Source organism: Rhinatrema bivittatum, chromosome 3 (genome assembly GCF_901001135.1).
Source record: "Rhinatrema bivittatum chromosome 3, aRhiBiv1.1, whole genome shotgun sequence".
In the NCBI taxonomy this organism is placed as follows: domain Eukaryota; kingdom Metazoa; phylum Chordata; class Amphibia; order Gymnophiona; family Rhinatrematidae; genus Rhinatrema; species Rhinatrema bivittatum.
Window position 1 is genome coordinate 545034602 of NC_042617.1, and position 27044 is coordinate 545061645.

General features: G+C 44.4%; 1 protein-coding gene across 3 annotated transcripts in view; it reads left to right on the top strand.

Moving 5' to 3' along the window:
• Window positions 1–27044, top strand: part of TBC1D32 (TBC1 domain family member 32) — a 661976-nt gene that overhangs the window by 540872 nt on the left and 94060 nt on the right. For all 3 annotated transcript variants that reach the window (XM_029596414.1, XM_029596412.1, XM_029596413.1), the window contains one exon: window positions 12694–12819. In XM_029596414.1, coding sequence (XP_029452274.1) covers window positions 12694–12819 — 126 coding nt within the window. The remainder of the gene's footprint in view (window positions 1–12693; window positions 12820–27044) is intronic.

Below are 27044 nucleotides of genomic sequence, written 5' to 3' on the forward strand. Positions count from 1 at the left end.
TGTTTGTGATTTATTCCAGTAGATGGCAGCACGGCACTGCTGCATCTGGCATCATACAGGATGATCTAGATTTTGCTTCACTGTCATTAGGCACTGGCCAATAGCCAGTAGAAGTTCTACAGTGACAGTGAATGATGTAACTTAATTATTTTTTAAAGTTTCATTTATATTTGTTATATTAAAATTAATGTATGAGAGTTAGACACACAAGATAACTTCACTGTGACTATAACGTGAGCAATGTCAAAATCTCAACCTTTTTATTAATTTATTTATTTATTTATTTATTTTAACTGAAAGCAGAATGTTGCCATCATGGAGATTGAATAAGAACAAATGAAACAACCTGCAAAACTCATGAGAGAGAGGATCTTTGATTCAAGTTCTTGAGACTTAAGTTATACAGGACATCTAGTGGAAAATAAAAAGATGTGGGAACATCTGAAACAGCTACTTCAATTGTAATAAACATTCATTTTGTGAACAAAACCCATGGTTAGTTATAAAAACCAAGAAAGCTTGGTCCTAGTGTGTGTGCACAAGTTTAATCACTAGGACCAGGAGCACTTAAAACCAACATTGTAAACATTTCAAAAGTGTAGAAAGATATTAAGATTTGTTCTTATTGTGATATGTATGACAACCTGCAAGGAGCTCTGCAAATAAAAAAAAAATTAATAAATGCAAACTAACTGATGCACATAAAACCATTGACAGTATTTTAAGTTTCTGCATAGAGGAACAAATTGGTGAAAGCCATATTAAATCTGAATCTCATTATGTTTCCATAACAGCCTTTCAAAACAGCAAAAAAAAAAAAGCCTGACTGTTCACTGATTTAAAAGCAGACATTCATCTTCAAGAATTAAATGGTATGGAGATGGGAAGAATACTACATTCACAACTATCATATTTTGTCTCAGATCTTCATCAATGAAAACAAAACTCTTGCAACAAATAATTGTCTTATTATGAGTTTTCCCTAATTCTTGATGAATTGACAACATTGAGCAAATGTGCAGCACTGATTATTTATTTATACAATAGCTTATATTCTGCAACTTCCAAATACAGAATGAACAGTGAAAACATCCATAAAATTCAACACATATATTACAGCACTTAATTAAAATATTGGTAAAACAAAAAAGTGACTAGCATTCAAAATCCTCTCTCGATAAAACAGCCTTTAACTTCTTCCTGAACTCTTTTACATCCATTTATGATCTGGTTTGATCTGGTGGTGAGTTCCACAATTTTACTGAAGTATATGAAAATGTTCTAACCATTGTACTTTTTAAGCAATTATTGCAGTTTGCTGGTACTCACAATAGCTTTTTATCAGTTGACCATAGCTGATGATCCAGTACATACCACTCAAGTTTCTTTCCAACTGCACAGCTATTATCTATATATAACGGTTTGTGTATTATGGTAATCAGCTTAAATTGAGATCTAAATTTCACTTTCAACCAGTGTAACTCCTTCAGTGCAGGTTATATGTCATGTTTGTGTAAGCCCTTAAGCTTCTTGTTGCAGCATGTTGGATCAACTGAAGAGCATGTAATAGCGTATCTAGAAGCCCAACATTCTGTACATTTCTGTAATTAATGAATAAACATAGTTCTTGACCTCATTGAACTAACAAAAACTATGGAGCAGACTTTTTGCAAACTACTTTTGATTTCTATGGTTGTAGTCGGGTTTTCAGGATACCCCTAATGAATATGCATGAAATAGATTTGCATACAACTGAGGCAGTGTGTATGCAGATCTCTCTCATGCACATTCATTAAGGATATCCTGAAAACCCGACTGGTTTGCAGCCCTCGAGGACCGGAATTGCCCACCCCTAACTTAGAGGATAACTTCCCAACAACTACGTGAGGTGGCATACATGCACATATATGGCCACACGTAGAACTACACTAGTATTTTATAACCTGCACGTATTATAAAATATGGGGTACATTTTAAGAAACAGCGCACGTGCGTACTTCGCGCATCTTATAAAATCTGCGGTCGGCGCGCACAAGGGGGTGCACATTTGTGCAACTTGCGCGCAAGTTGTGCGCTGCCCGTTCCCTCCGAGGCCGCTTCGAAATTGGAGCGGCTTCGGAGGGAACTTTCCTTCTGCTTCCCCCCACCTTCCCCTCCCTTCCCCTACCTAACCCACCCACCCCCACCTCTGTCGCAGAAGTTACGCCTGCTCAAAGCAGGTGTAATTTTGTGCTCACTGGGCCGGCTGCCATGCGCTGTGTACTGGTCCAGGGGCTGGTCCGGAGGCCGCAGCCACGCCCCTGGGCCGAAACCACGCCCGCGGCACCACCCCCGGATGATGCGCCGACCGTGCCATGCCCACCCCAAGAAAGCCCCGGGACTTACGGCGTCCTGGGGCTTTACGCGCGCCAGAAGCCTATGCAGTATAGGCTCGGCACGCGCAGGGGTTTTTTAAAAGGGTTACGCACGTACCTTATGCTCGTAACCCTTTTAAAATGCAGCTCTATGTGTAAGGCACATATGTGCGTATGTAGATTTACACACAGGTACATGCAATGCATTCAAACAGAGTATGTCAATGCGTTAAAACCGCATACTTTACCCATCTGTTTTAAAAATATATGTACATATATTTTACACTTGAAAATAAAATAGGACTTATTTGCATTAATCAGGATTTATGTGTAGAAGTTGGTATATTTTAAAATATACTTGTGTATGCTCAGTCCTTCTCCAGGTTATCAAAAACCTCTCACTTCTTTACTCTGAATGCCACCCAGACAGTACAGCACAATAAATATGTTTAATATTACTTATGCCAGATCATTAGCAAGTGTAAAAATATGTGAGTAAATTGGAAAACATACCTGCATAAGAGTTTTTTAAAATAACAACATAAACCTTTTTTACACGTGTATGTGGAGCACAAAAGTGAAAATGTATTTTCACTTTTGTGACTCTACTCCTGTATTTTATAAAATACAGGAGTAGAGTCTACTTCTGCAACTATATGCTAAGTTTTACTTGCATGTTTTGAAAATTCACCGTTAAATATGCATGACACATGTATTGAGGTATCTGGGTAAGTAGCGCACCTTGTTAAAAAAAAATAAATAAATAAAAAAGTCACGGGCCTTCTGGCCCGATACCCATCCCTCCCCCCCACCACAAATCACAATCCCCTGCTGGCCAAGCAAAAACAAAACACTCGACCCCCACTAAAAGTGTAATAAATTTCACTTTCTTCTCCTACAAACAGTCCCCCCCAGGCAGACACCCACCCCCAGAAATCCTCCCACCCACCCAGTACCTGGATGGGGCCCCCTTGGTCAATGCTGGGATCACTGTGCTATGCGATCCCATCACTTCCAGCGTTAAATGTGTATTTAGTCAGAAGGATTGTGAGGGCCCAGCTTCCATAGTTTTTATTAGGGATGTGAATCGTTTTTTGACGATTTAAAAAAATTGTCCGATATTTTTTAAATCGTCAAAAATCGTTAGAGTGCGCGATACAATATACATTTTCCTGATTTATCGTGAAAAATCGTTACTCCCGTTAGTGTCCACTAACGGGAGTTATTTGGGGGGAGGGCGGGAAAACCGGCACACCAAACCCCTAAACCCACCACGACCCTATAAAACTAATCCCTTACATTCCCCCACCCTCCCGAACCCCCCCAAAACTTTTTATGAGTACCTGGTGGTCCACTGGGGGCGCAGGGACCGATCTCCCGCTCTCGGGCCATCGGCGCCATTTGGCTGCCACTCAAAAATGGCGCCGATGGCCCGATAAAAAAAACAAAAAACCCACCCGACCCTTTAAAAATCACCCCTTAGCTTCCCCCACCCTCCCGATCCCCCCCCCAAAACAATTTAAAATTACCTGGGGGTCCAGTGGTGGTCCCGAGAGCGATCTCCCGTTCTCGGGCCATCGGCTGCCACTCATAAAGATGGTGCCGATGGCCCTTTGCCCTTACCATGTGACAGGGTATCCGTGCCATTGGCCAGCCCCTGTCACATGGTAGGAGCACTGGATGGCCGGCACCATCTTTAAAGATGGCGCCGGCCAGCCAATGATTATATGAAGATAGCAAAACAGGGCAATCAGGCAGTGGTCATAGCTATAATGATTCTGGAGTACATAGAAAGAGGCATAACTAGCACAAAAAAGAGTAAACAATAGAAATAACTATGAATCTCTTAAGATAACCAAATGCTTTGTCATCTAATTAGTGATACACAGAATGAAACAGATTTCCACTATCCTCCTCCTGCTATCTAGCGAAACCACAGCCATGGGAACAGGCTTGGCAGAATCATCAAGGATAATAGACCCTGTTGAGCTTGACTCTAGTCTGGCACTGTACAGAGACATTAGAAGTGTAGGTTAAGTATAATGTCTTTAGGCTGCTGGTAAAATATCAATACTTTAATTGTTCTTTCACTTACTCTATGAAGCAGGTGTGAGTGGGGGAGCCTTGCTAGGCTCTGGCTTCTAGATCCAAGCACCTGCAACATGTGACACCTGCTCCAAGGACAATGGAAAGTGAGGAATTTGACATGGGTGGTATCCCTGCCAAATCATAATGCAGCTGTATTAAGATGAGCTCAGAGAGGACAGAAATCTCCCATGGAGCAGAAGGGCAAAAGCTTGCATGATCTCATTTTTCAGGATGAATAAAAACTAGGGATGTGAATCGTGTGCCCGATCGTCTTAACGATCGGGTTCGGCTGGAGGGAGAAAAAAATCTGATCGGTTGAGATGTGAATAGGAATCGGTTCCAATTCACATCGTTAATTTTTTTTTAGTGAGGCCCGACTCTTTAAAATTGACCCCTTACCTTCCCCCACCCTCCCGAACCCCCCCAAAACTTTTTACGAGTACCTGGTGGTCCAGTGGGGACGCGGGGACCGATCTCCCGCTCTCGGACCATCAGCGCCATTTTGGCTGCCACTCAAAAATGGCGCCGATGGCCCGATAAAAAAACAACCCACCCAACCCTTTAAAAATGACCCCTTAGCTTCCCCCACCCTCCCGATCCCCCCCAAAACATTTTAAAATTACCTGGTGGTCCAGTGGTGGTCCCATCAACTTGTCTCTGTCCTGGTTGGTGCACATCATCTTCTCACCCCGTATCATATTCTATTTCCTCAGATTTCTGCACCCCAAATGCATGGCTCAGCACTTTTTTACAACCTAATTCTATGATTTTCAGTATTAAAATAACCACAGATTTAAAGAAGGTTTAAAATGTGATCTATGGGATGAGAGACAAATATCCCTAGGAAGTCGGTTCTATAGTTTGGGGATTATAAATGAAAAGCATTGGTCAGCATGGTAATTTAATCTTCTTTACCAGTAATTCATATAACCTTCTCTCATTTTGTGAATGTAAATATTGGCCTAGAAAGTATCTTTATAATCTATCCTTCAAACATATTGGACTTATACCCTGTAGGGGTTCTATTTTTCCCTTCAGTCACCAAGTCTGAAACCTAGGCTTCATATTAGACTCCAAACTCACTTCTGAGGCTCAAATACTATCTGCTACAAAATCAGCTTTTTTTCAACTTTGTCATCTCTGCCCATTATTTGATGGGTCCCATCTTTGCAGCAATCATCCAGACCTGTGTAATCTCCTGTCTGGACTACTGCAATTTCATTTACATTGATCTGCCAAGAAAGGTGAATCATCACCTGCAGCTTATACAAAATGCAGCAGCACAGAGCCTGCTCAGCACCAGCAAATTTGACCAGGCCTCTCCATACTAAAAATCTTATACTGGATCCTATCTTCTTCCCATGCCATATTCAAAATCTTAGTCCTGGCATTCAAAAACCTGGCATCATCTACCTCAACAACCAATCCCTGCCCTCTCCATTCATTACCTCATATTTGCCGGGGAATATCAGCCCATAAGAAAAATGTGGCTATCCAGCTAAAGAAAGAGACTTTTGCAGAAAAAGTCCCCACCTCTGGAACTCTCTACTTTTGAATATCAAGCTTGTGCCTGACCTCCTCACCTTCAGGTCAGGAAGGAACTAAAAATCTGACTGTTTGATGAAGCCCTCAGCCCACTGACTTCCTCAACTTAAGCCTCTCTGCACAACATTAGTACCACTATATCTCTGCCCTAAGTCTACCTCAACATATTCACCATTGTACTGTGCACTAGTTCTAATATTCCTATCCAACATTTATTTACTACCTCCTGTTATTTTTTCTGATCTGTTACTTTATTATGGTGAAACATTTCCTCACATATCCCCCCATCTAACTATTGTGATATAATATTCTGGATATATCCTATCCCCAATCTAATTACTACTGAACTGATATTATGATATTGATATATTTTATGCCTGTTCATACTTTTCTGATGTTACTTTATTGATACAAACTAAGTTTATAAAAATGATATTTTCTATGTTAGCAACCATAAGAACCTTTTGGAAACTCTGTTAAACTTCGAAACTTTGTAAACTGTTGTGATGGTGAAACCGAACGATGGTATATAAAACTCGATTAAATAAATATTCAATGCCTACTGTAATTCTCTCACAATATTGTAGCATGTTATATCATTGTTATCCCAGGACAAGCAGGATGCTAGTCCTCACATATGGGTGACATCATTGATGGAGCCCTATTGCGGAAAACTTTCTGTCAAAGTTTCTAGAAACTTTTGACTGGCATTCTGAGCCAACTGAGCATGCCCAACATGCCATGATATTCTCAGCCACAGGGGTCTCCCTTTAGTCTTCATTTTTCTGCGCTGCTGTTGGCATCGTGGAGCAGGAGCCTGTGTGAGTTTCTCACAAATTGTCTGACTAAAAATCAGATTTAAAAAAACATTTATTCTCTCCCATATCGGGGTCTCTCGTGTTACCACCGGCTGGTGAGTAAATTTAGTCTCTTTTTTACTCTTTGGAGTAGAAATAATTTTTCTCTCATTTTTCTCTCATTTTCATCGATGGCTGTAGGTGAAAATATGGCCACGGGATTTAAAAAATGTCCCAACTGTAATCGGACTATGTCCATTACAGATCCATACCTCGAGTGTGTCCTTTGCTTTGGTCAAACACACAACGTAACAACCTGTCCCACGTGTGCTGAAATGACTGCGAAGGGTCGAAAGGCCCGCCAAGAAAAGATGGAACATTTATTCCATCTACAACTTTTGCCTTGCCCGTCGACGTCTACTCAATCGTCTCCAGCCAGAGTCTCGAAACATTTAATACTCAAAAAGTGTCATCTGGAAGGCTTGGGGGATCGTTCATCGCCGACCCCATCAGTAGCATCGATGAGGTCAGCGGGGGAACATCAACCAAAGAATTGCCATCGGCACCAACACCCATCGATCTCGGAGGCACTTCTCTCCCCAGAGAAATCGACTGCAAAACAGCCTTGACTTCAAGAAACACTGAGGCCTTCGACGCCGATGCCTTCACCTTCTCTCGATGCACCGATCATCGAACCTCCAGAGAGCCCTGTGGAAGGATCATCAACACCTCCACCGCCACCACATGTAGCTGCTTTGCCTGCACCAGCTATCATGGAGGAACTGACAGATTTTATCCGTCAAGCCGTGCTCCAAGCATTAAAGTATCAGCAACCGTCGATGCCTTCACCGACATCGATACCGATGCCGGCGCTCCCGCCGATACCGGTGCCTGCACCGATGCCGGTACCAACACCGAAATCTGCACCGAGGCGGCCATCGATGCCGATGCCTCTACCATCGCCAATGCCCGGCCCATTACCAGAACCAATTCCGCCGATGCCAGTACCTGGGGCCCCAGGACAGCCGGAATTAGTGTTGTTTCAGCTTTTGATGAACAGATTTGACGCCATCGTCGGTGCTCTACCATCGATTCCAGCCAAGCCACAAGAAGATGTCCCTGGACGGATACCACTAGATGATCCACAGCCAGGTCTTTCAGGGCTTTCTCGACCACCATGGTCTTCTTCCACGTCTCCACGTCAAGAGGACCCTTATGAATCCTGGGAAGACAGACATACAGATACTTCTTCTGAAGGGTTTATGTCTGATCCTTCTCCTCCAGAAGAAAGGAAGAAATCTCCACTGGAAGATTTATCCTTTACAGATTTTGTTAAGGATATGGCAGACACCATACCATTTACTTTGGTATCAGAAGAGGACACAAGACAACAAAAATTGGAAGTCCTTCAGTTCGTGGACCCTCCAAAAGAAGTCTTGGCCATCCCTGTCCATGAAGTTCTGCTAGACTTACAGCACAGACTCTGGGAGCATCCATGCTCAGTACCATCCATAAATAAGAGAGTGGACTCCACTTATTTGGTACAATCTATCCCCGGATACCAGAAATCGCAACTGCCACATCAATCAATTGTTGTGGAGTCTGCACAAAAAAAGTCTAAATGAATAAGACCTCATTCCTCCACTCCTGCAGGCAAGGATCACAGATTCCTGGACTCCTTGGGCAGGAAAATCTATCAAGGGACCATGCTCAATACAAGGATTGCGTCATATCAGTTATATATATCTCAACTCAATTTTCTCTCCATTCCAAAAGATTCTCCTCCAAAACCTCTTCCACTAAGCGAAAATCACATAATTCATCTATAAGAAAAATTATCCACCCTTCTGAGAACCAGAGCTGTAGAGCCGGTGCCCCGGACTCAGCAGGGCAGAGGATTCTACTCCCATTATTTCCTCATTCCAAAGAAAACTGGAGGCCTACGTCCCATCCTAGACCTCAGAAATCTCAACAAATTTCTGAAGAAAGAAAAGTTCAGGATGGTTTCTCTAAGCACTATGTTTCCACTTCTTCAAACAGGAGATTGGCTTTGTTCTCTGGATCTACAAGACACTTACGCTCACATTCCAATATTCCTTCCTCATCGCAAGTATCTGCATTTCTTGGTAGGTCACCAACATTTCCAGTACAGAGTACTACCATTCGGACTTGCTTCAGCTCCCAGAGTATTCACCAAATGCCTGGCAGTAATAGCGGCACACTTACACAAGGAAAGTGTCCACATCTTCCCTTATCTAGACGACTGGCTCATCAGAAGTCAATCTCAACAAGGAGCAATAACTTCTCTCAACCGAACAATTGCTCTACTTCACTCCATGGGGTTTCTCATCAATTATCAAAAGTCCCATCTAATTCTGTCTCACCTGCTTCAATTCATAGGAGCAGAATTGAACACATACTTTCTAAAGCTTTTCTACCCGAGGATCAGGCAGCCACACTTTCCCTATTGGCAAACTCGCTACACTCGAAGAAACAAGCAACAGTTTCTAACTTTACTAGGCCACATGGCCTCCACAGTTCATGTCACTCCTATGGCAAGTCTAGCCATGAGAATAACCCAATGGACTTTAAAGTCACAATGGATCTAAGCCATTCAACCACTGTACTCTCCAATTCAAGTAACCCACCAGCTACATTTATCTCTACTATGGTGGGCGCACAAGGACAACATGCGCAAGGGCCTGCCCTTCCAACATCCAGTCCCTCAGATAACTTTAACTACAGATGCATCCACCTTAGGTTGGGGAGCTCACGTAGACAATCTCCAAACCCAAGGTACTTGGACAAAACTCAAAGCAACGTTTCAAATCAATTTCTTGGAACTTCGATCTATACCTTATGCTCTGCATGCGTTCAAGGACTGCCTTTCACACAAGACTGTTCTCATTCAAACGGACAATACAGGAGCCATGTGGTACCTGAACAAACAAGGAGGTATGGGCTCGTATCTCCTTTGACAAGAAACCGCACAGATTTGGGGGCTGGGCCCTAACACACTCATTGTTTCTCCGGGCCACTTATTTGGCAGGCATTCACAACGTAGTGGCAGATCGACTCAGTCATCAGTTCCAACCACACGAGTGGTCCCTGGATCCCTTAGTAGCGACCAGGATATTTCAACATTGGGGGCAACCAATAATAGACCTCTTTGCATCACACCTGAATCACAAAGTGGACAAGTTCTGCGCTCTGCACAGACAGAAACACCAGCCAGCCAAGGACCCCTTTGCTCCCCCTTGGAACTCAGGCCTTCTATACGCGTATCCTCCGATACCGCTCATAACAAAAACTCTAGTGAAGCTACAACAAGACAAAGGGTCCATGATACTCGTAGCCCCATATTGGCCTCGACAAGTATGGTTTCCCACACTTCTAGACTTCTCGATCAGAGAACCAATTCGCCTGAGTCTAGCTCCCACTCTCATAACTCAGGATCAGGGTCGGTTGCGCCATCCCAACTTTCAATCTCTATCCCTGACAGCATGGATGTTGAAAGCTTGATTTTACAACCACTTAATCTTTCAACCAATGTATCTCAAGTGCTTATAGCTTCACGTAAACCTTCAACACAAAAGAATTATTCTTCAAAATGGAAAAGGTTTACTTTGTGGTGCATGCAAAAGAGTATTGACTCTTTCTCCTGCCCCATAACTTCTCTGCTGGCTATTTAAGCCATCTGTCAGACTCTGGTCTCCAGACTTCATCTGTCAGAGTACACCTAAGTGCAATCTCAGCTTACCATAATAAGATGGGAGAGGCACCAATATCCATACAACCTCTTGTTAGTAGGTTTATGAGAGTTTTATCTCAACTTAAACCACCAATTCGGCCACCAGTCACAGAATGGGACCTGAATTTGGTCTTAACAAGACTCATGCATTCTCCTTTTGAACCCATGACTTCCTGTGATGTTAAATTTCTCACATGGAAGACTTATCTTCCCCATAGCCTTTACATCGGCTAGAAGGGTTAGTGAGTTACAAGCACTTGTCACGTACTCACCCTAAACAAAATTCCTACATGACAGAGTGGTTCTCTGTACACATCCAAAATTCCTCCCCAAGGTAGTTAAGGAATTCCACTTGAACCAATCGATAGTTTTACCCACATTCTTTCCAAGGCCTCATTCTCACCAAGGGGATAGGGCCTTACATACCTTGGACTATAAGTGTGCGCTGGCATTTTACTTAGACTGCACTGCAGTCAATAGGAAATCCACTCAACTCTTTGTATCTTATGATCCAAACAAACTGCGAAAACCAGTGGGTAAACATACTCTCTACAATTAGCTAGCAGATTGCATACAGTTTTGCTATGAAAAAGCAGGCCTTCCGCTCCAACGACGAGTAAAGGCGCATTCAGTAAGAGCAATGTCAACCTCAGTAGCACACTATTGTTCAGTGCCAATTCTTGACATATGTAAAGCAGCAACATGGAGTTCTCTTCACACCTTTGCAGCTCATTACTATTTGAACAAAGAAGGACGACAAGATTCAGCTTACAGACAATCTGTCTTAAAGAACTTGTTTCCAGTATAATCCCAACTTCTCCTACATCCATCCTGCTGTGATCTTCGGCTGCCTCATTTTCACCAAGAATACTTCAGTGTTGCTTCACTACAAAATGAATGCGCCTTTACTCTAGCTTGCTAATCACCCATATGTGAGGACTAGCATCCTGCTTGTCCTGGGATAAAGCAAAATTTCTTACCTTGTAATAGGTGTTATCCCAGGACAGCAGGATGTAGTCCTCACGAAACCCACCCCGCCACCCCACTGGTTTTATTTTTTGCTAAAGCTTACTGCTACATACGAGACTGAAGGGAGACCTCTGTGGCTGAGAATATCATGGCATGCTGGGCATGCTTAGTGGGCTCAGAGTGCCAGTCAAAAGTTTCTAGAAACTTTGACAGAAAGTTTTCTGCAATAGGGCTCCATCAATGATGTCACCCATATGTGAGGACTGCATCCTGCTGTCCTGGGATAACACCTATTACAAGGTAAGCAATTTTGCTATATATACACCATATCCTTTATAAACCTCTCCATGTTGTAACATGCTCTGAACTCATCTGCTGGAAGAGCATGAGGTAAATGATGATGATTTATGATGATTATTTTCTTAGAATTATAGACTATGGCTTATACTGTTTGGGGATGGCATTAATTTGGGGAGGGGGATTTGTTTTTTTTAATTTGTTTTTAACTGTTGAATGTTTTTATTGTTTTGAATTTGTACACCACTCTGATCAGGTCTAGTATCTGCATGTGCAGTATATAAAAAAGTTTGAAATAAATAAAATAAAAATAAGGCTGGTGTCCTCAGGAGTGTACACATTGTTGGATATTTTTGTGTCATTCACAAATAGACAATTTTTTCCCTCAAACCCCTCCGCAATATCACTTGCAAAGATATTGAAAAGAACTAACCTCAGGATCGAATCCCGGGGCATTCCACTAATTGCTTTTCTCATCTCAAGAGTGAATTCAATTTACTAGTACCATCTGTTGTCTATTAACCAGTTTCTCAGCTACCTTGGGTCTCACCTCCAGGCTCATAATTTTATTAATGAGCCTCTTATGTGGGACAGTATCAAACATGTTGCTGAAATATAAGTAAACCACATCCAGTGCATGCCATTGATCTAATTCTTTAGACACCTAATCAATGAAATCAATCAGATTTGTTTAACATAATTTTTCTCTATGCTGCCTGGAATCCTGCAAGTCAGGATAGTTAGTTATATATTTCACTGCCCTTGTCTTCAGTAGGCTTCCATTCATTTTATTTCCAAATTTCTTTTAACAGGGAGATTTTGTGCATATTATTTAACATTGCAATATGTTCATAGCAACTTAACAAACTTGTTTTTGTTTTTTTGTCTGCAGACAGTGAACTCTCCAAATTGTTAGCATCCTCAAGAAATCCAGACAGACAGACTGAGTGGTTAGAAAACTGCAGAAGACAGTTTTGTAAAACCATGAAAAACAAACCTGATGTTCTCAGTGGAACTAGTGAGTACATATTTTTTAATAGCCATTGCTTTTTATAAAGTTATTTTTCTTCCACTAATAGCTATGTTTATACTTATGCAAAGGTGTTTTTCGGCCTTAATGAAAATTATCTGTAGTGTCTTCTGAATATATTTTGGCAGTATTAAATATTTTGAACCTGCTAAGCTTTTTTCCCTTAGGTGTAGAATGGGAGATAAGCCTTAGTAAATCATGCTCCTTATATGTCATTGAATGAATGAAAGACAATCAAGGATTTGCTATTTAATGAAAGTTAGTAATGCATGCCTTTATTTTTCAGCCTGCAATATGTCTACTTGTGATATATTTTTCTACCAAACCGAAAACCATGCAATCAGCCATGTTTTTGAAACCCTTTCTAGAAATAACCTTATAACAGTGTTGTAGGTAGATAGTAGCATACAGCAAAATAGTTTCTCTGAGGACAAGAAGGATGGTAGTCCTCACACATGGGTGACAACATCAGATGGAGCCCTGATGTGGAAAACGTATGTCAAAATTTCTAGAACTTTGACTAGGCACACTGAGCATGCCCAGCATGCTCTATACCTCGTGTCCAAGCTGGGTCTCTCTCCAGTCCTAAGGAGATCATGTCAATCCTGGTACACGAGATCCTTAAGGAGTTGCTGCTGAGAATATGGGAACACCCCCTCACAGTACCTCCCGTCAACAAGAAGAAGGATGGGGCTTACCTCATCCAGAAGACTGCCGGATTTGATAAGCATCAGCTGGTATTGAATGCGCCCTCAAGAGGGCCAAGCGCTCTTGGACTCACTCCTCAGTGCCCCCGGAAAAGTGCCATAGAGTGATGGATGCTCTTGGGAGGTAGGTATTTCAAAGTGCCATCCTTATTGCCTGCATTGCCACCTATTTGCGGGACATCTGGAAGCAGGTACAGGAGGTGGCTGAGCAGCTACCTCAACAGCAGCAAGACACCCTCATATCACTGGTTCATATGGGCCTGGAGTGCGGAAAACACGAGGTCCATATGATCTACAATGTTTTCGAGATGGCATTGAGAGTCTCTGCAGCGGGAATTGGTACTCACAGAATGGCATGGCAATGGGCCTTGGATCTCCAACCAGAGGTACAGGAACAACTTGCTGATGTGCTGTGTACTGGAGAGAACATAAGAACATACCATACTGGGTCAGACCAAGGGTCCATCAAGCCCAGCATCCTGTTTCCAACAGTGGCCAATCCAGGCCATAAGAACCTGGCAAGTACCCAAACACCAAGAAGATCCCATGCTACTGATGCCAGTAATAGCTGTTGCGTTCATGTCTGTTCTCGCCCTTGATCCACCCTCTCTACCTTTGTGGCGACTCCCTTCGGGTCTGACGGACAGATGCTGCCGCGGCTTCTCCTCGCCGCTTCTCCCCGGGCTGGCCTGATGCTGCGGATCCACCATGTTCCTGATGACGTAAGGGCGCGCGCGCAGGCTCCAGAGTTTGTACCAGCAAGGGCGCGAACCTCGGGGGTGTCCCCCTGTAGTGACGTCATCCGCTTCCAACTTAAAAGGTCTTTGCTTGCAACTATGAATCGAGTTAGCAAGGGGAATTATTTCTCTGCTGCTCTGCTCAGAAGACTCCTTCATGCCTGGAAGCGATCACAGACGTGAGCACTGTGAGTTCGATTACAGAGAGGAACCGATACTCGCTCCACGAGGGCCTATGTTCCTAATCTCTCAAGACTCTCTTCTGTCTAAGACGTTATCGCAGGTACGGAGATCATGAGTTATTATTGCAGACAGGAACCGGTACTCGCTCCACGAGGGCCCATGTTCCTAAAACTCTTCAAAACCTCTCTTCTATCTCAGAAGCTATCGCATACCTATATCTTGTGAATTACTATTACAGATTGCAGATAGGAACCGGTACTCGCTCCACGAGGGCCTATGTTCCTAAAACCCTCCAAAGTCTTCTATTCCAGAAGCCATCTGCATATAGGAACCAGTACTCACATACAGCTCCTATTTCTGAATATACTGAAGGCTCTCTGTTGCATAGAAGCCATTACAGATATTTACAATTGTGAGTGTATCATCTACTACTGGTTATGTATCCAGCATACCCTGTCCACTCACTACCTATAGTCTCTCTCTATAGCTCAGCAACCCAGAGATCGCAGTTCCAGGATCGGAGGGACTTCAGCCCTGCCGGGCACATCAGCTCACTACTGCCACCTCTGGTGGTTCTACTTCCTGTCTAATAAAGAACTATCTGTGTTTGTCTCCATACTCCAGCCTAGCCGGTGGTCCCTCTCAGGATATCCTCCTGGGGGTGCTGTCATCTGCCATCGGCCCAAGGATTCACCAATTATTCCTTACACTACTAGAGTGGTATCATAACAGACTGCCACTCTGTGGGAGCCAACCCACAACAGATCATTAACTCCGCTTACGGAGTATTACAAATTGCTAGCTCCTCCCCTTGGGGAAGCAGATCCATAACAGATTGCTACTCACATCTGCTTGCTCCATTCATCAACATACAGATTTATAACAGATTGCTAACTCCGCCTCCCTGGCAGGTTGATCCTTAACAATAGCAGAGGCCATTCCCGAAGTCAACTTGATTAATAGCAAGTTATGGACTTCTCCTCCAAGAACTTATCCAAGCCTTTTTAAAACACAGCTACACTAACTGCACTAACCACATCCTCTGGTAACAAATTTCAGAGTTTAATTGTGCGTTGAGTGAAAAATAACTTTCTCCGATTAGTTTTAAATGTGCCACATGCTAACTTCATGGAGTGCCCCCTAGGCTTTCTATTATCCGAAAGAGTAAATAACTGATTCACATTAACCCATTCTAGACCTCTCAGAGATAGAATAACGGATGCTGTGGCCCTACTTCGGGATATCACGAAACTCTCCAAAAACTCTGCCAGTACTTCGAACCCAGGAGACTGGCAAGACTGGAGCAAAGGAAATCTTTCCCCAAAAGAAATACAATCCTCCGCCTTCTCACTCCCATCAACATAATAGGGTTCCCAAGGCCAATCCAGGCAGCAGAGAGCCCCCAAGCCCCAGCCAGCTCCTCAGTCACCTTCTGGAATGGGGTTTTGACTGGGCCATAGGGAGCATAAGCCAGTTGCCCATACCCGAGATGATGGTCCCTCCAGTCAGGAGAAGTCTGTGGTTCTTTGAGAACTGGTGGCCCAGTGGGTTTTGTCCATTGTCCATTAGGGGTATCAATTGAATTTATTAAGTATCCTGCCAAATTGTGCTCTGTGTCCATTTTGGAGGCTGGTAGCACACAAGGAGGTACTACTAGTGGAGCTGTCCTCCCTCTTAACGGCCAGAGCTATCAAGCCCATACCACCAGGGCAAGGAGGGAGGAGATTCTACTCCAGGTACTTTCTGATTCCAAAGAGAACAGGAGGACTCCATCTCATCCTAGACTTAAGGGCCTTGAACAAGTTTCTGAAAAAGAAAAGTTCAAGATGGTTTCCCTGGGAACCATGATTCCTCTCTTGCTATACTCCCTCAGCCTAAAGGATGCATATACCCATATCGAGATCTTCCCTGCTCACAGGAAGTATCTCTGATTTGTCGTGGGAAAACAGCACTTCCAGAACACAGAATGTTGCCATTTGGGCTGTCAGCCCCGTGAGTCTTCACAAAATGCCTAGCCATGGTGATGGCGCACCTCTGCAGGCTGGGAGTGCATGTTTGCCCATATTTGGACGATTGGCTGGTCAAGAGCATGTCTCAAGCAGGGGCCATCAGGTCCATGTGCTTGACCATCCAGCTATTAGACACTACAGTTCATTCTCAACTACCCAAAGTCCCATCTCAGTCAGCCTTCCTGCCTTGCCAGAGGGTTGTCACCTTAATGACCATCATGGCAGAGAACCAACAGAGCTAGCAGATATCAGCCTGCCACATGTTGAGGTTGTTGGGCCCTATGGCCACAACCATCCATGTCACTCCTTTGGCACATTTACAGATGTGAAGAGCACAATGGACTCGGAGGTCACAGTCGCACCAGGCTACTCAGAGCTTCCAGAATTGCATCCGAGTCACCCCGTTTCTCCGGGACTCATTGTCCTGGTGGCAGGTACTTTTCAAATCTGGAACGGGGGTCCTAGTTTCGAAGTCCCCTACGCAAATTGTCCTAACCACGGATGTATCCACCCTGGGGTAGGGAGTTCATATAGATAGGCTCAGCCTTCAGGGTCTCTGGTCCGCCCAGGAAAGCTCTTGTCAAATCAACTTTCTAGAGCTTCTGATCAGGTACACACTATGGGCTTTCAGAGATCAGCTGTCCACCAAAATTGTCCTAATCCACACCGACAACCAAGTAGTTTTGAGGTATGTCAACAAGCAAGGCCACACGGGATCGTACCTTCTGTGTCAGGAAGTGGTCCAGATCTGATCGTAGGCTCTGTCTCATAGGATGATGCTCAAGGTGATGTACCTAGCTGGGATGGAGAACGTGGAGCGGACAGGCTGAGTTGAAACTTCACACCCCATGAGTGGTTCCTGGACCAGGGGGTAGAGAATCAGATATTCAGCCTCTGGGGGAACCCGGACGTAGATCTGTTTGCATTCCCCTGCAACAGAGGGTGCCTCAGTTCTGCTCCCTGTACAGGTCAGACAGCAAAACAGCCTTGGACGCCCTTGCCTGTTATTGAGGCAAAGGTCTTCTGTATAGGTATCCTTCGATTCCCTTAGAGGTGAAGACTCTCTTGAAGCTTCACGAAGACAGAGGGACTATGATTCTCAAAGCCTCTCATTGGCCAAGACAGGTCTAGTTTCCACTCCTTCGGGAGTTTTCCATCCAGAGACCGATCAGTCTGGGGACTTTCCCAGATCTCATCACGCAAGACCAAGACAGGCTGTGGCATCCCAACCTCCAGGTCCTGTTGCTTACAACCTGAATGTTGAAAGGTTAATCCTGGAACCACTTGATCTTTCAGAGGATGTGTCTCGTGTCCTGGTGGCTTCCAGAAAGCCTTCCACTAGAAAGTCCTATGGACTGAAGTGGAGGAGATTTTCCATGTGGTATGAACAACAGGCCCCAGTTCTGATCTCCTGCCCCACACAAAAACTGTTTGATTACCTTCTACACATATCGGAACCTGGCTTAAAGACCAACTCTGTTGAGTTCATCTCAATGCAATGGGCGCATACCACCAAGGTGTAGATGGTACACCCATCTTCGTACAGTCTATAGTACATTTCCTCTGGGGCCTCTTTCAGTTGAAGCTTCCCCTAAGTACAGCTCTGTTTTTAGCGCTGATACTAGCATAACTATGTGATGGCAAGTAGAAGGGCCAGAGAGTCCATGTTGAAAGAGTGCGGGAATACAGCCTAAGTGCCACGGCAGCAAAGTTCAAGTAGAAGCCACAGACAGTCTATGTTGAAAGAGTACACTCAAATGGGGGACAGCCTAAGGGCCACAGTTGCAAAGTTCAAATAAAAGGTAGTAGGACCTGGACTGGAGAGCACACTATGGAGGCAGCAGGACCCAGATTGGAAAGTTCAGCATGGACGCTGCAGCAGGATGAGATGACACAGCATTAAAGATACAGGAGCCCAAGGAGATGACACCAGCAGCATGGAGGCAGCAGCAGGATTAGGTGACACAGCAGCATGGGAGCAGAAGCATGAGGAGATGACATAGCAGCATGGAGGTAGCAGCACGATGAGAAGAGAGGAGAACCAGCATCAGGACCAGGAGATGAGACATGATGAGAAGAGCCACCAGTAGCAGGACCAGGAGATGAGACATGATGAGAAGAGACACCAGCAGCAAGACTATGACTAGAGACTGCATGAAGGAGGCAGGACTATGCGCAGAGCATAGAGGAGGGCAGAAAAAGCAAACAGCAGGACAACACATGATGACAGTAGACCATCCCCATCAGCAAGCCAGCACAGAAATTCTGAGAACAGGCCCAGTCGTCGTCTTCCATCTAGCTGATACAGGAACATTGTAATGAAGTCAGGTCCAGCAGTCATTTTCCATCTAGTTGGCACAGGAACTTAATAGTGAGGAGGGGCCCATCTGTCTTCTTACATCTAGCTAGCACAGGAACCTGGTAGTGAGGACAGGCCCAGCAGTCGTCTTCCATCTAGCTGGAACAGGTACTCAGTAGTGACGACGGGCCTGGCTTGTTTGGACAAGGCATTTTGAGTGAAACTTGTTACCCTTTATAAGGTTAACTACTTGGGGGAAATGGGAGAGCTCTTGGCTCTTTTCCTCACCTGGGCTTTAGGCTGGTTGCAGGTGGCATACTTTAGGAGGGCCTACACCTGGGCCATCCTGATAGCCAGGAGACGTCTGCGTGGCGTTGACTCCTGAGAGGATGAGGAGGTTCAAATAGTCTTTCAATTAGTAGGATGATAGCAGATGTAAGGTTGTTGTCAGAGGTGGCAATGGTAGTAAGGGTCTGCATTACAGCAGCTGAGTGCACCTGCAAGCAGTTAGTGGTTCTGATGTGAGCTCTCCTCAGATGCACCACCTCTGCCCTTATGTGCTGCAGTTGGAGGCCATGCCTCCTCTCGATTCAGTCAATGGTTTCGTGGACCTGCTGTTCCTCTGCTGTTGGTGGAGGCTGAGGCACTGTCTGCGGAACCAACACTGGCATGTCCGGGCTGGTGGCCTGATCAGGCTGGGTGTCTGTACAATCTGGGTGGGGAATGGACGTGCTGGAGCGAGATGGGGACTGGCCAGTTTGTTCCCATGGAATGAGGCTAGATCGAGTATAATTCTTATCCAGTTGCAGGTGTGAGCCAAGAGGTGCAAGCAGCTGGTGTACTTCTGGTGGCTGCTGGAACTGCTTTTCCTCCTCTTCCTCACTCCAGTGTGTCTGTGCATCCAATTGGAGGGTTGCTGCTGGTGCACTGCTGGTCCCTAGAACTGCGCTGCTGATTATGGGGGCTTGACGGCAGGGAATGGCAGTTTCCCAAGCAAGAACTATGGAAACAAATAAGTATAAATGCTAAGAAGTAAATATGTAATATCTGCCATAAGATGTGCACTTTGCATCAATTCATCAATATCTCGATTGTGAGCATCTTATGCCAAAAACTGTGTACATCTATAGCAGATTTAACATTTACAGGTGAGGTCAACTTACCAGCCCTGGCTCACATGGTGTCCAGGATCTCTTCCATCCCCTCAAATAAGTCTGGTCCCTGCTGTTCAATCAGGCGCTGCTCCATGGGGGTCAAGATGATGGGGCAAGGAGCTCCTTCTCCCGTCTGTCACTGATACTTGTTCCTGTTTGCCACCTTGCTCTTGAGCTGTGCTTTTATATTGTGGTAGTGGTGGGCCACCTGCTCTCCAGTCCTCCTGATTCCACTGCACCAGGACATGGCTGGGCAATGGTGCGCCATTTATGGCCCTTGGCTGCCCTGAAGCTGTCTTCAGCTCAGTTCCCAAAGAACAAACTGTAGTTGCCTAGGACTCCGGCGATCAGCATCTCATTGTACTCCACGCTGAACTTTATAGCCCATAGAAAAGCTGCCTGGCTGCCAGATGATTAGGTTGCTACTTTCGGAGAGGTGTCACTATCCTCATTCTCGCTCCTACTCCCTGCTCCCCTCCCTCCCCCCCGCACTTGTATTGCAAACTCCCCTCCCCTCTGCCCGCTCTGTTTATCCCTAGTCTGTGGTTCTCATCCCACCACACTCACCTGCCTATCCCCTTCCCCCTCCCGCCTCCTCCTATCCCTTCCCTCCTCCCTATCTCTACTCTTGTCCCTGTCACTACTCCTGCTCCTACTCCTCCTATCACTTCTGCCCATCTCCTCCCTCCTCTCCCCTTTCCTCTCGCACTCCTTACTCTTCCAGCTTCTCAACACAAACACCACCACTCCTCACCACCACCACCACTCCTCCTCACTCCTCCACATAAAAAGAAAGACAGACAAACTGGAAAAACTAACAAAAACTTTCACTCCAACAAAGAACACAAAAGATTAAGGTACAGGGAAACAAATAAGAAAAACTAAACAGAAGATACAGCACTCAGAACTCGCTAAATATCTCCATCCACTAACTCTACTCACCTCCTCTCCTCTCTCCAACACCTGACACACCCTCAAAGAAGCAGCTGCAGGAAGCTTGTATATATAAACACAAAAAGTAATGCATGATGCATAAAATTATGCACAATGCGATAATGTGCGGGTTGCACAACTTTGCTATGCGATGCGGTAAATTGGATATTCCCTAAACACGCCCCTTTTTTATTGCAGCTTCTACCGTGCCATATTTCTGCTTTATTTATAGCATTTTGATGATTCTAGTTCTTAGATGGAATATTCAGCAGCACAGCTATGCTGCTGAATATCCCCGTAGCAAGCGCTACTTTGGCGGATAAGTCATACCCATCTAAGTTTAGACCTGCTATTGAGCAGGTCTAACATACCTAGATATGTTATCCACATAAGGCTGAATATCACTACTTAGCTGGCTAATCGAAACTTTAAAGTCAAAATCGGAAACCATGAGTCCAAAGCAATACCCCTTGACCAAGGAGTCCCACAAGGTTCCTCTCTGTCTTCCATCCTCTTCAACATTTACATCCTACCGCTCTGTCACCTCCTATCTGACCTCAATCTTCCCCACTATATTTATGCAGACGATGTGCAGATACTTATTCCAGTATCTGACACCCTTCCTAAAGCCATGAACATCTGGGAATCCACGCTACTCTCAATCAACAAGCTCCTATTCAACATTCACCTTGCCCTTAACACTGCAAAAACTGAAATTATGCTTATCTTACCACAAAGTCACCCTAATACCCTTCCCCTGCTTCACTCCTTATCACCACCATTCTCGTTCTCCCAACAGGTACGAGATCTAGGGGTCACTCTAGACAATCAAATCAACCTTAAGAAATTCATTAATACAACGTTGAAAGAGTGTTTCTTTAAAATACACACCCTAAAGAAATTAAAACCCTTGCTCCACCTTCCTGTCTTTCGTACAGTACTACAAACTACGATATTTTCTAAAATCTATTACTGTAACTCACTTTTCCTAGGCTTACCCAAAAACTCCATACACCCACTCCAAATTCTGCAAAACACAGCTGCCCGGATCCTTACTAACACGCGCAGAAATGAACACATTTCACCTGTACTAAAGGAATTACACTGGCTCCCTATCGCATCCCGAATCCAATATAAGACCCTCTCTATCATACATAAGGCTCTTCACAATCCCAATATGAAATGGTTCAATGATTCACTGATATTGCACTACTCCACTAAGCCAACCAGAAACCAATACCTTGCTACCATACGTACACCTTCCCCCAAACTCACCAACCTGGCATCCACAAGAGCACGTGCACTCTCCATAGCTGGCCCCGCCTTATGGAACACAATGCCAGTAGATCTACGCCAGGAAGACTGCCAAAAAATGTTCAAGCTAAAAATAAAGACGTGGCTGTTCGCACAAGCTTACACCTAATCCTACCCATCCCAGTCACCCAGCATCCTCCTCTGTTCCACCAACATTTTTATATTTTTTCGACATGTGTCTATTGTTCTTGATACATGTGCAATAATCTCTATTTCCTAACTGCTCTCACTTAATCTCTAAGTTCTACTTTGTACCATACCACCCTCTATTCTGTACCTCTTAACTTCAATTCAGCTTCTTTTCTGTAACTAATAGGTAACTTTCCCCTTAGTATTTTGTAAGCAACCTTGTAAGTAATTTTAGTGCTGTATATATAGGTCCCTGTATATTTACTCTCCTCGTTTATATCCTCATATAAGCAAGTTTGCTTACCGTAAATGGTGTTTTCCATAGATAGCAGGGAATTTAGCCATGCATAATGGGTGGTGTCGTCCATGACGTCACAGAGGCGGAGTTTCTCTCTCATAGCTCGAAGAGCTTTGAAGTGCGCATGTGCAGCACTTCCCGTGCTCCTTGAGCCTGCCTCAGTTTGTTGTCCAAGCTAAAGGAGAAGGATGTGTAGTAAGGATGAAAGCTGTTCAGGGAGGAGGGAGGGAATACATGGCTAAATTCCCTGCTATCTATGGAAAATACCGTTTACGGTAAGCAAACTTGCTTTTTTTCCTGTGATAAACAGGGCATTTAACCATGCATAATGGGAGTCCCAAGCAAATAGGTTGCAAATAGAAGTAGGACACCCGAAAAACAATAATAAAGGTAACAACTTTTTAATGACTCATGTAGGTAACAGAAATTTATTTTGCAACTGGTAGAAAAGTGGACAGCTAATATGAGCTAGAAAAGTTTTGCAAGATAGCCGTTCCTAAGGAGGAATCTGCTGCAGACTGCTGGTCAAGACAGTAGTGAGAAGCAAAGGTACGCAGAAAAGACAAGGTTGCTGCTTTGCAGATGTCTTGAATCGAACTCCACAAATATGTGCGATGGAAGTTGCTGTTGCCCTGATCTGGTGGGCGTGCACCGAGCCTACCAGGAGTACTGCTTTGGAAGTATAGCAATATTGAATGCAGGCTGTGAGCCAGTTAGAGAGAGTCTGTTTCGATACTGGCTGGCCTGGATTATTCGGGTTGAAGGAAACAAACAATTGCGACGAATGTCTGAGGTATTCAGTGGTGCTTTTGTAACAAGCTATTGCTCGTTTACAGTCAAGGGTATGAAGACGTTTTTGCCGATCATCAGCGTGCGGTTCCGGGTAGAAAACTGCTAAGGTGATTGTCTCATTCAAGTGAAATGCAACGGTTGTGAATTGAGATATGAGTGTAAGCATCCTTTAGATCGATGGAGCACAACCAGTTGTTCATTTGAAGGAAAGGAAGGACCGTTTTGAGAGAGGTCATCTTGAATTTTTCCTGTTCTAGGTGTTTGTTGAGCTCTCTGAGGTCTAAACTGGTGCGAAAACCTCCCAATTTTTGGGGGATGAGGAAGTATTGGGAATAGAAACCATGCTCCCGATAATTTGAAGGTACCAGTCGGATTGCCTTCTGTTGAAGAAATAGAGAGACTTCTTTGAGGAAGGATGGAATCTGAATCGAAGGAGTTTTGGGATGAACGATGTGAGGGAGTATCGGCGTTGATTTGAAGTGAAGATGATATCCCTGTTGTATAATGGTGAGGACCCATTGATCTGAGGTGACAAAAGTCCAGTGGGCATGGAAATGAGCTAGCCGTCCTCCTATAGGAACTGCTGTTGTGGCAGGTAAAATTAAAAAGACTGTTTAGATTGTTGTTGGGAAAGTTGAGGTTTTTGTGCCATCTGAAGTCTTTGGCGAGGTCTTTGTCCCTGTGACTGAGGTTGAGCTCGCTGTTGTTGGTAAGGTTGTCTATATGATGGCTGATAGGGTTGTTAATATCGGTATGGCTTTCAGTAGTAGTAACCTCTTTTGTTCTGGAAAGGATAACGCCTAGAAGTTGTTGGCGTTTCTATGGGTGCCATCAAAGATTGTACTGCAATGTTTTACTCCTTAATTAACGAGACAGTCTCTTGCAGTTTGTCCCCAAACAGGTTGTTTGGCCTACAGGACAGATTGGCCAAACGCTCATGCACGTCTTCTCGTATACTACTAGCCCTTAGCCACGCCATGTGTCGCGCTGAAACCGCTGTTGCTGAGGATCTTGCCGAGGTGTCAAAGGCTTCATAGGAAGTGTGCAATAAATGACGTAGACCTTCCTGTAAGTCTAAGAAGGGCTGTGGTAAGGCAGTGTCACCTTGAGAAGCATGGAGCAAAGGTTGTAGCTTCTGGGTACAATTAAACAAATATTGAATAATGTAAAACTGATGATGATTTATACGAGAATTTAACATTGAATTTTGATAAACTTTCTTTGCAAAATCATCTAACAGTTTGATTTCTCGTCCAGGCAGTGTGTTGGAAAAGAGCCTGTTCTTTTTTGCTCTTTTCAGTGCTGATTCTACCACTATTGAATTATGTGGAAATTGCACAGTGGAGTAGTATGGTCTTTTTTGCATTCTGTATTTTAAATCTAGCTTTTTGGAAACCGCAGGAAGAAGTGGTGGGGTGTCCCACAATTTATCCATGAGACCTTCCAAAATAGTTTGTGGAGGAAGAGCCGTCGGTTCAGAAGGGACATCAAATATTTGCAAAAGCCCCATGGTCTCCGACTGTGGGTCAGGGAGTCTGCGTATTTCTATGCCCAGAGCTGCAGCTAGTTTTTCTAAGAACTTAGCATAAGTAAGATCTTCAGGAGGGGGATGTTGGTTGTGGCAGCTCCTATGGAGGGTCCGAAGGGATTCCTATTGAACTTCCTGGCGATGTTGGATTAGAAAATGCAGGAGAGATGGTGTGAGCAGACAACATAGCAGAATTGGTATGTGTCGGAGATGGAGGATGCAATGGTGAAGGAGAACGGCCCTGTGACCTAGGGATTTGAGGATCCTGTGGAAGGACATCTGGGGTTTGAGGCAAACCCTGCAAGAAAGAATGTATCAAAGAAGTGATGTGGGACATTGTTTCTTCAGCTGTAGGGCGAGAAGGATGTCTGGATATTTTTTCTGACTTCTTAGGTCGCTTTGCTGGCATAGTGGGTACTGGAGATGTAGGTCTTCTATTGGAACCTGGAGATTGAGGAATCTCCGGTGATGAGTTCCAGTCTCCAGGTGGTGAATCCACTATAATATCCGAGCATACTGAACAAGGAGATTGATCACCTCCTGGTATGGATGTTGAATGCTTAGGAGGTTCAAGCAAAGGTACTGTTGCAGGAACCAAATGCTTCGTCTTGGAAACTGACTTCCGTGGCTCGGTAGGTATGCCAGGTGTTGTGTTTTGACTTCCTGAAGAGTTGTTTTTATGACTGGGTGTCAAATGCGTCGTAAACTTTGGTATTGCGTCGTGTTGCGTAGCAGAATGTTTCGGCGCTTCTGAATGCGTCGTGCTTTTCTCTAGTGCGTCGGTCCGCTTCGCGTGGTTCAACATCGCAGTCTTCGCATCATGCGTCGCATGTTTCTCCGTCGACACATGCTTAGACGCGTGCGTCGAGTGAGTACGAGTCGACATTTTCTTCATTTTATGCGTCATATGCGACGCAGCGCTCTACGCCAACTGCGTGGTAGATGATGCAGGTTTTGGCGTACGGCTCCCCGAAGCCAAATGAGCACGTTGTTGAGTCTCCGGCCGAGTTTTGACATTACCCGGGGAGGTTTTTGTGGATCTTGCCATCACCGGAGAAGGGTCAGGTAAACTCCTGAGCCTTTCATCTTTTCAGCCCTTTGCCTCCTGGCCCGCAGGGACATTCTTCCACAGTCCCTGCATGCGGATTGATCATGATCGGGACCGAGGCATAAGTAGCAGTAATTATGCCCGTCGGTCACCTACATGATCTTTCCGCATGAGCAGTATTTGAATCCGGGGGTCTTTGGCATCTTGATCACGTTGATTGAAGAGTTTTTCATTGTGAGGCGAGAGAGAGATATCACACCACACAGCCGTGCAGTGTCACGGAAAACGAAAACTGAGGCAGGCTCGAGGAGCACGGGAAGTGCTGCACATGCTCACTTCAAAGCTCTTCGAGCTATGAGAGAGAAACTCTGCCTCCGTGACGTCACGGACGACGCCACTCATTATGTATGACTAAATGCCCTGCTTATTGCTGGAAAAATATACTTATTTATTTATTTATTTATTTATTTAAAGATTTTTTAGATACCGGGGCACGTTAAAAACATCACCCCGGTTCACATTGTAACGTAACATAGCAACAAGCTTTACAATAGTTTAATGTCAAGCAAACAGTAAGCAAACTAAGTCAACTCAAGACAGGGGAATAAATAATTAACTCTTAAGGAGAGTAGAGAGTAGAGGAGAGAGTAGAGGAAAGAAGTTTTTTAAACTATCAACAAGGTGACAGGATATAAGCAGTGAGTGATAGGGAGAGGAAGGACTGAGGGGGTGATGTGGGAGGAGGTTGAGGGGAGGGTGGGAGCAGGGATGTAGGATGAGGCAAGGATGAGGGGGGGGGTCTGAGGTTGTTAAGTTCGATATATATTGTTCATGGCATTGTATTTGTTTTCATGTTATCTGTCAAGCGCCACTTAAGCATAGTTTCTCGTTTATTGTAAACCGATGTGATATCCCTAATGAATGTTGGTATATAAAACCGTTAAATAAATAAAATAAATAACTTATCCAGCTAAGTAGCACTGCCTACTTGTCTGGCTATCTAGCATTTGAATATCGATGTGTGTATTAAAGTGAAGCCATTCATGTTTCCAGACATATTTTTACTCTATTCTACTAAGTAT